Source organism: Ips typographus, linkage group LG11, assembly GCF_016097725.1.
Source record: "Ips typographus isolate SLU linkage group LG11, UJ_Ityp_2.0, whole genome shotgun sequence".
NCBI classification, from domain to species: Eukaryota; Metazoa; Arthropoda; class Insecta; order Coleoptera; family Curculionidae; genus Ips; species Ips typographus.
The window spans coordinates 10399207-10408976 of NC_138432.1; the positions used below are offsets into that span (position 1 = coordinate 10399207).

A 9770-nucleotide genomic window follows, 5' to 3' on the forward strand; every position below is an offset into this window, starting at 1 on the left:
CGTGACAAACTGTCATTACGTTATGTGTCATTTTGACAGCAGAATCATATTCCTAAGGTCAAAACTAAAAATATATATAAAAATGAGCAAAATCATGTAAATTGATCAAAACAAAAAGTTTTAATTTAAAACCACGAAAATGGCGGCGGTTATCCATTAAGAAAAACTCAATTTCAGATAAATTTGTATGAAATTTCCCAAAAAATTCTCCATAAATCGCTTATTTGAAACATTCTGTAGAGATGCACCCTTTAAGAAAAGACAGCTAATGAATGGGGTTATCACGTGACGTTGAGCGGACCAAGCTAAGTTGTACCGTTTGGCCGCTAGAGGACGTCAAAGTTTGTTATTGTATTTCGAATATTTTCATAAATATCTCGAAAAAAAAAATAAAAAACTGAATTTCTGACATTTTTTACAGGGGGCCATTAAAATTTTTTAATTTTGAAAATTGTTGTGTGTGTTGTCGAAATGTAATTTTTAAGGATGCCACGCCCTAAAAACTGTCAAAATTATTATCATTTCAAGGTCAAGCAAAATGAACGCCAGGTTTATGTTCCCCAGTTTAAAATTAGTAAAAAAGGCCACTTTGATTGGGCAAAATCCAATATGGCCGCTGTTAGTATGGTAGGACCAAAAATAACAAATGTAAGTCAAAATTTTGAGAATTTTTCTAGAAAATCGTTCATAACTCGCTTATTAGAAACATTCTGTATCGACACATTAAATGACAAAAGACAGCTAATGAATGGAGCTATCACGTGACGTTGAGCGGACCAGGCTAAGTTGTACCGTTTGGCCGCTAGAGGACGTCAAAGTTTGTTATTGTATTTCGAATATTTTCATAAATATCTCAAAAAAAATAATAAAAAACTGAATTTCTGACATTTTTTATAGGGGACCCTTAAACTTTTTCGTAATTTTTTTTAATGTTGAAAATTCTTCTTGACTGTCTAGAAAAATTTAAGTTAATGGTTTTTAGGTTAACACCCTAAAAACTGTCAAAATTGTCATAATTTCAAGGTCAAGCAAAATGAACGCCAGATTCGTGTTCCCCAGTTTAAAATTAGTAAAAAAGGTCACTTTGATTGAGCAAAATCCAAAATTCCAAATTGAAGTCAAAATTTTTAGAATTTTTCCAAAAAATCGTTAATAACTCGCTTATTTTAAACATTATGTATCGACACATTAAAAATTTAAAAAAAATTATTATTTTATTTCAAATATTTTCACGAATATCTCGAAAACGGTTTGAGTTAAATATGTGAAATTTTACCACATTTTCACCCTAAGGGGGGACAACTTTTACTAAATATGACATTTTTCTGTACAGCATACCGTTTACCTTGAAGGGGGCCCCCATAGGTTTCTTTGGAAAATTTTTTCATTTTGAAGATTGTGTTTGACTGTCTAAAAAGGTTTAGGTTTATGGTAGAAATGTGACGCGGAGTGTCATTTGTCAAAATGTATATTTTTAAGGGTAAACTGTCAAAATTGCCATACTTTCAAAGTCACAGCGGAAACCGTACCACTTAGAGGAAAATAGACTTCAAAATTGTGTTTCCCAGTTTGTAATTAGTAAAAAAGGTCACTTTGATTGAGCGAAATCCAATATGGCCGCTGTTAGTATGGTAGGACCAAAAATTCCAAATTTAAGTCAAAATTTCATTATACTTCACATCATACCACGCTTATTTGAAACATTCTGCATCACATGACAAAAGAAAGCTAATGAATGGGACTATCACGTGACGTTGAGCGGGCAAGTCTAAGTTGCACCGTTTAACCGCTAGAGGTCGTGAAATTTGACTCTAGTTTTTCTTGAATATCTCAGCATCGTCTCAAGTTAGAGATCTGCAATTTTTACCATAAACACACCTCGTTGGATGTCTGATTAATCCGGCAATATGACGTCACAGCCACTTCCTCTGGGATTTAGCTTAATTTTTTTTTTAAGAATTAAATAGCTAATAGTTTTATTTCAATTTTAGTGCTTTAAAAATAGCGAAACCTCTTCTAAATTATCCAAAACCAGTTGATCATCTTCGATAGTGTGAATTGTCCTTAAGCCAGAGAGTGACAGTTAACTTTAACCATCCGATAGTCACAAAACTGGCTCTTAACCACTCTGTAGTAAAGCGTAGACTGTTCTTTCACTTGATCCTTGCGAGCAACTCGATCTGGTTCCTGTGGTGGTACTGTAGTCGCGCTGAAAGTAGGCCGCGTTTCGCTATCGAGCAACATTAAGTGCCACAGACTTGAATAGTGCGGAACGCGACTTTGATTCGCGTGATTTTCTATGATTTTTTGCGGTTTTCACTGATTTTGATTGGGCCAAATTCGTTTATCATCCTCCGTTGATCTTTTGGGTGAGATTCGCAACTATTTCGGCCACCAAGGTGCTTATTATGGTGTTGGCGGACAGAGTGACCGTCATGGAGTCGGTAAGTGATTGTTTTCCTGTTTTTAAAGTAATCTTGCACGTTTTATTTTAAATTTTAATTAAAAATCACTACATTTTAATTGCACAACTTGAACAAAACAAGTTTGTTATTTCAACCGTATCACTTCATTAGAAAAAGCCAAAAGTAGAGATAAGTGTATATTTCAATTTTATGATGATAAGATTACTAGTGAAAAACAATGGTGAATAAAACTTATTTTCACTTCACGACATAGAAACTAAAATTGTTTTAAAAAAAACATTCTAGAGGAAGAAACTGTACTTAACTACAAAACATTAATCGCCTATTACGTGTTCTTTTGGAAAAACCTACCAACCTTGAAACCTCTATAAGATTCAACGATAAATCTCTCTCTCTTTTTCTATCTCTCTCTCTCTCTCTGTAACTTGGGTACCATGCCACGCCGTAGATGGTACCCAATACCCAAGTGGTTGAGTGGGTTACAGCGCTATATCAATTGTGGTTCTATTTACTGTTAGATTCCATAAAAAGTTGCTGCAAAAGTTAAAAAATTCTTCTTCTAGAATTACATAATAGTCTTCTATATACAAAGTGTCCCAAATTAGAGTCCAACATTGAGTGGGACTAATTAAATGTAAAAGTCTAGACCAAACTTAACACACACAAAAGTACAGCAGTTCTCCACATTTTACACAAATTTGAAAATGCTCAATGGGCCTATCCCACATATCATAAATTTTTGTTTTAATGACTGGAATCGAAAGAATAGGATCAAAAAACTAATTTTTCATATTCTTGAAGAAAAAATGATGGTCGTAAATGTTCCTACATTAGTTTGAATTTGTCCATTAAATTTAAAAGATCTGTTTTGGCGCGCATGTGACGTACGTAATTCTGGGCGATTTTATTGGCTGTTGCACGCCATTTGTTTCACTTCTTGTCGCTGATTGGTTGATAGTGTAGTACGTCACCGGCGGCGGGCGTTTTAAACATGAGATTAATGTAGTTTTTATCATCATTTTTTTTCTATTTAGACTTAATATTTTTGAAAACAAAAAAATACGGGTATATTATTTTCAATCCGTCTTTGTAGTTATGAAATAAAAAAAAATTGTGGGACAGGCCCATTGAACTGTTTGAAGTTTTCTTTAGACAAAGAACTTGTGGTGCTAATCCATTGTTTCGTTAAAACGAAACAAAGTAAATACATTAACTGAAACAAGTAGGTGGGCAAAAAATACGTAACAAACAGCAATAACATTGTTGATTTCTTGTCTTGTTGAGTGCGTTTAATATTCTTGCTCAGACCCAACTTTCTCTTTTCTTTCTTGGAAATTCTCGTTGTTGATGACTGAGTGCAGTTAAAAGGTGTTTTTAAGGTTTTTACGTAACGTTTGCACAAACCGTAATAAATGCTCAATTTGCATGGAACTGGCGTAATCACAATACAGCAAAAAAAGCTTCTGGTGACGTTAAATCCGCAATCTGTTACCAAAAATAAACGGATTTAAGAAAAAAAATGGTTACGTCACCAAATTCCCTACGAATGAGAAAAACCACTGGTACATTAACTACTTCGTAGGTAAAGTGGACTTTTCTTCGTTGTTTAACATTTAAAGGTTAAAATAATGAATCAAGGTGTATGTACAGAGTGGTTTCTGGGAATGGTCAAGGATTTTTGTGTAAAATGGCGGTACAATAATCGTGGATAGTCTAAGTTCAATCGAATGTTTATTATTTGTGCGGAAAATTTAAATTTAGATTTTTCGGCAAACACATTTAAATTTTTAGGTACGTCAAGCTTATTAACTTGCGTAATTTCTAAGTAAACTTTGAATAAATCAACGAAGGATATTGTTCAAATATTTATTCAGAAGGGAGTCACATGTGCGGTTGAATTAATAATAATAATAGTAATTTATTTTCAGATGCCTCAAACCGTGCCTTCTGCAGGCTTCACTCCTCCATGTGACTACAACGCTTTCGCTGAAAATTTCGACTTATCTCTCCTGCCTGGAGGTGAACAACCCTCCTCAACTGTGACCAATCTCTATCCAGGCCAATCAGACAAGTTCAACGTACAACCGAAAATATTCGCCACGTTTTACCCCAGTTCCCCTGACAGTCAATCTTTGGCTTCAGATAACGAGTTCCAACCAGACTTTCAAACTTTACTAGGGGATAGAAAGTACGACCTCTCCCCGCGTTCCCCTATTCACTTGGAGGTACCCCAGCCTAACTCTTTGGGACATTTAAGTGGATCCGTGTCTCCGTACTCCCCTAATTCGCAAGGACTATTATCCCCTAACGACCAGTTTGTCAACTACAGAGAACAAACGTTCTACCCCAGTAGTCCTGAGTACTCCTTATACACTGGAAGCCCTAGTTCAGTCTACTCCAAATCACCTTGCGGTAATGAAGATTACTTAGGATACATCAAAAAAGAATCCACATCTCCCCTTCCAGCTTTATCACCTTTTGGTATTAAGGAGGAAAACTACCTTCCCCTGTCCAAAGAACATTCCTCCCCAGTTTCACCAGCCGCCTCCAGCTACTCCAACGTGTCATCGCCCGCGGACGTGCACCAGGTCTTGTTCGAACCCCAGAAAACCATCAAACAAGAAAGCACGGTTGACTTAACGGAAATCTTGGGTGACCTCCAAGACTCTGAAGCTTTGGGAGGGTTGTTTGATCAGAAAGTTCGCGCTCCTGAGCCTCCGAAAGACCACCAATTGCTCAGACAGTTTCTCAGAGACACCAGTTTCCAGAAAAAGTTCAACATCCACCCGATTGATTTCAATTTCGGCGACATCAAAATGGAACAGGAACCAAACGATACCACTGACGACTTGATGATGGGTTGCGACGAGCAAATTTCCCGCGAAAGCATCGAACCCGTGCTCAATTTAGCCATTGAACAGATGAGGAAGGACGTGGACGATACCTGTACCTTGCTTGGCATTTCACCTGGTGAGTTTTTGTTGGATTTTTATTGTGGATATGACGATGACGTCAGCTGTTGGTATTTGTTTCACGCACAGTATCAAAAACCACCTATTTTTCCAAAACTAGTACACATTACGTAAGTAAATTGTTGGCTTATCTGATTTTAAAATAAAATTTGTTCGGGCCATTGTTACCTTTTACTTCGTAAGCCACCTAAAAGATAAATTATGCTAGATAACAAGTCTTTAAGTTCAGGGTGTGGCCAAAACACGGGAAGGTCAAGCTTTTGGCTGTTTAGGACGTAAACACGAATGACATTTAAATGTATGAAAAAGTTGAAGGACAATTATTGTGGTTCTGGAGCACTAACAAACCAACCGTTAGATCTGGTCACTTTAGATTGGTCAATCAATAGAAAAAACTAATTATTTTTTTATATTTTAAGTGCCAAAGCTGTTAAGAGTAGGTGGGGCACTCGGTTATAAATAACTTCCTTTTCTATGTGGGTATATTCTATGGAAGGGAAAAAAAACCAAACAACAGTATTGCGTAATGGGAAACACCAGTAAATAATACTAATATGCACGTAAGAGGGTGCGGTTGTTGCTTATACCAGTTTTTTGTTTCTAAATATACGAGCATTTGAATTTAGTCACGTGTGGTAAAATATTAAGTCTAATATCAACGTAAACAACACCCATCCATTTATTTTTCATGTCATGGATAACATGCTCATTATTTACAATGTTGACAGACGGTCACACAGCGCCCTCTATTCTAGTAAGCCTAAAATGTCACTTTTAATGGCGGCGTTTTTCGTTTTATACACAAATGTATATGCAAACGCAGTAAGAAATATGTTTTTTTTTTATTATTTCGTGTAGTTGATTGCAAGTTGTGAGTGAAAAAGATTCAGATATGTATAGAAAGAGCGTTTTATACACAATCAAGTCCAGCCTAAACAATTTGTCCTGGAGAGTACAACATACAGCAAACTATGGTTTAAACGCTGTTCAATATGAGAAAACTTTTTAAAACTAGGTAAGCAAAACTGGTAAATGCTCCTTATGTTATTATCAAGAACATTCATTCAAAATTATTTAATAAAACAAAAATGTAACTCACATACCTGTGCATGTAACAAGTACCTAATAAGTTTACTGTACTAGAAAGCACTTGTACTTACCATTGAGTATAGTGTTAGGGTAAAATCATTCCATTTCAAAGTGTTCAACCACTATTGAGTTCAAAAACACGAAAAGTCATGATTTTAAACCGTGAAAATGCATCTAATCCTCAAAAAACTCAAGTTCCACAATAGAAACAAACGCAAAATGTCACCACTATTTCCGCTATATTGGAATTTTTGACAGGCACATTCTAGAATATAGTAGGCGGTGCTCATGATACTAATGTATCTGTATCCTGCTCTATCAAATGTCATTGAAACAGTATGGCAATACACTGGTTTTAATTTTGACAGACGGTAGAGTTTAGACGGTTTGACCGTTAGAATGTTGAATTCTAAAAATCTAAAATTTAACATTTTCCTAGCCCTAACCTAACTAATTTACAATAACCACAGATAGCCAACAGTAGTGCATTTTTATTTAATGCAGCCCTGATGATATGATAAGCAATTAAAAAAGCCGAAAGTGTTAAAAAAAAACATCAACAGTCGTCTGCCATCTCAACAACAAATCAAAAACGTTTCAATTTCAACTAAAACTGTTTTTAAGTGAGTAATTAAATTGATTACTTTAACAGATCCATCAAAATGGAGTCCTGCGGATGTCCTGTCCTGGATCCGTTGGACAGCCCGACAGTTTAGCTGTCCGGAACCGGTGGCGGAAAACTGGGAAATGTCCGGAGCAAACCTTCTAACCCTTTCAGACAAGGACTTTGCTAGCAGAGCTCCACAAGTAAGTGTCTTGAATGTTTACTGAAAAGAGCAAAGAATATGCGCTGATTGTACCTGATGAGCAAATAATTTAATGAATTTGGCGAATGCATTTCTTCTGGCAATGTCGTTCACCGACCTTAAGAAGAATGTATGACATCAAGGCAATCGGAGGGGGGGGGGGGGGTGAAAGAAAGAAGAAATTTACGTTTATGTTAAAGGAGAAAGTTCCTTGCTATGCGCGACCCACATACCCAAACGAAAACACATGGAATTTAATCACCTTTTGCTTTGCTTCGTACCTGCTCATGATGTAAATTCCGATCATGTATAATCTTAATCGATGTCAAATAATGTTAAGGACGTTTATTGATGGTGATTTTCTGGTTGTAGGGAGGCATGATCCTTCATGCCCAACTGGAGATCTGGAAAGCCGCCAATGCGGAAGAGAACGCGAAAAACTGGATACCGGAAACAGTGCCCGCACCCGCTGGCGATATTTCGGAGGGTAAGTTCACGGTTTTTTCGCATGACCCAGCAAGTTTGCCTATCTGAAAACCGCTAATTTTTAAGACAAAGGCAAACAATAGACGATTCCCTCGAGATAAATCGCAAAACCCGATAACCTTGACGGGCTGCTACGTGTTTTCTCGACTCTGTTATTCAGAAAATTACGTTCAGAGATCTTATATTATAGTGTGTGCTATATTCCAACGTTAATAAGGTTACAACGGAATTAATAGGCCTGGCTGGTATTTGAATTTTTGTGTGTGAATGGTTTGGTCACGCACAAGTTATTTAGATAAATCATGTAAATGGCACACACACTAAGAACGACATAAATAGGTTAATGACAAAATCAACGGGGGGCGTAAAATGGCCTTAAAATACTAACTGGTTGTTGTTTTTACTAAGCTATGAACCCCTAAAGTAACGTCCAGTGTCTATCAATATAGTGGCTGTTCCAGAACAAATGTTATTACTCTATGGCTCACATACTTGGCTTGACTTTGACAGGTTAGAAGAGCCATTTTGATTGATTAATATGACAGAAAGCTTATAAAGAAAAACAGTGCTAATATTTACTCGTTATTACATCTTCACCACCAAACCAACTTTGGTTAATGGGCCACTGAGCCCAACTGTCTCATCTTGTTGATATAGTTTGGACGGTTTCAATCATTGAACATGAAAAATCCACACCTAAAAACAACATTTTCAGATGAGGATGACGAATCGCACCCAACATCCGACCCAAATAAGTCAGGAACGACGCGTACAGGCTCCCACATCCACTTGTGGCAGTTTCTTAAAGAGTTGCTGTCCAGTCCGCAAACGCACGGATCGTGTATCCGCTGGTTGGATCGCACCAAAGGCATCTTCAAAATCGAGGATTCGGTGAAAGTGGCACGGTTATGGGGCAAGCGCAAAAATCGGCCGGCCATGAACTACGACAAGTTGAGCAGATCGATCAGACAGTACTACAAAAAGGGAATTATGAAAAAGACGGAACGATCGCAACGTCTCGTCTATCAGTTCTGCCACCCCTACAATCTGTAAGGTGGTGGATTGGCGAGTGAAACGTTCTGATTAAGGTTCAATCATTGTAGGTCATGTGATCTCATTGCCTTTTTTTTTTTTTGACAGTGCATATTGCTTCCACCAGAGGGTTTTACTCGCCAAATTATATTTAGTATTTGTTACGTGAGGGATTATATTGGTGAAGGGATTAATTTATAATATTATAGTAACGATAGTGACGTAGTTTGTATAACAGCACTTTGAAGTTATCGAAGTGCTGATAAGTTTCTAGGCGCTACGGGGTATTACCGTCAGCGACCTGGTACGCGCATTTTGGCGCCCAATCGGAAGGTAATTTCCAATAATGTGTCAATCTTAATTAGAATATCTACCAGGGAGTAAACACGTCACAAAGTTATGCAACCAGCTCGCAGATTATTACGGCTTTTTTGTGCGCGTCAATTTGTTTCCGGTGCTCAAGCTGGTTTAGGCTTTCGCAGCTCGTACAATCGCCCACAAAAAACCGTATTTCACTGTATAATGAAAGCGTTGATTTATAACTTTGACTTGATGTGGAGAAAACTGGTGATTTTGGTCCCATATATCTATGATATATCGATGTAATGTAAGTTCTATGAACGAGTTTTAGTTGCTAAGATGTTTTTTCTAAAAATACCAAAGAGACCGTAATTTTTGTAACCAAATTACGTTCTAAATGGTTCGATGTTTTTGGATAGTGTGTAGCGTTAAAAATACTCATTATTGTATTATAAGTTTTCTATACATCACAACAATTTTATATTTTATATCATGGTGTATACAATATTTATGTTTTTTTTTTATTTATTAATAATTTATTTCGTTAATCCAGTGAAAATAATAATTACCAAATCGGTAATAATATAAAGCAATGTTCAAGATATCAGTGTGATTTTTTTTTTCAAATTAACCGTGTTAATCAAATTCTCTTGATGAAA

The 9770-nt window shown here is 36.5% G+C and overlaps 1 protein-coding gene and 1 long non-coding RNA gene across 2 annotated transcripts in view; one reads left to right on the forward strand and one right to left on the reverse strand.

Moving 5' to 3' along the window:
- Positions 1 to 6713, reverse strand: part of LOC145735164 (uncharacterized) — a 19355-nt gene extending 12642 nt beyond the window's left edge. The window contains exon 1 of the long non-coding RNA XR_014179590.1: positions 6559 to 6713. This is a non-coding gene — a long non-coding RNA (uncharacterized LOC145735164). The remainder of the gene's footprint in view (positions 1 to 6558) is intronic.
- Ets98B (DNA-binding protein Ets98B) lies at positions 1579 to 9715 on the forward strand. The gene is made up of 5 exons (XM_081988934.1): positions 1579 to 2444; positions 4355 to 5396; positions 7140 to 7294; positions 7666 to 7780; positions 8495 to 9715. Exons 1-5 carry the CDS (start codon positions 2409 to 2411, stop codon positions 8830 to 8832), a joined length of 1686 nt encoding a protein of 561 aa, XP_081845060.1. The 5' UTR covers positions 1579 to 2408; the 3' UTR covers positions 8833 to 9715.
- Positions 9716 to 9770: the final 55 nt, after the last annotated feature.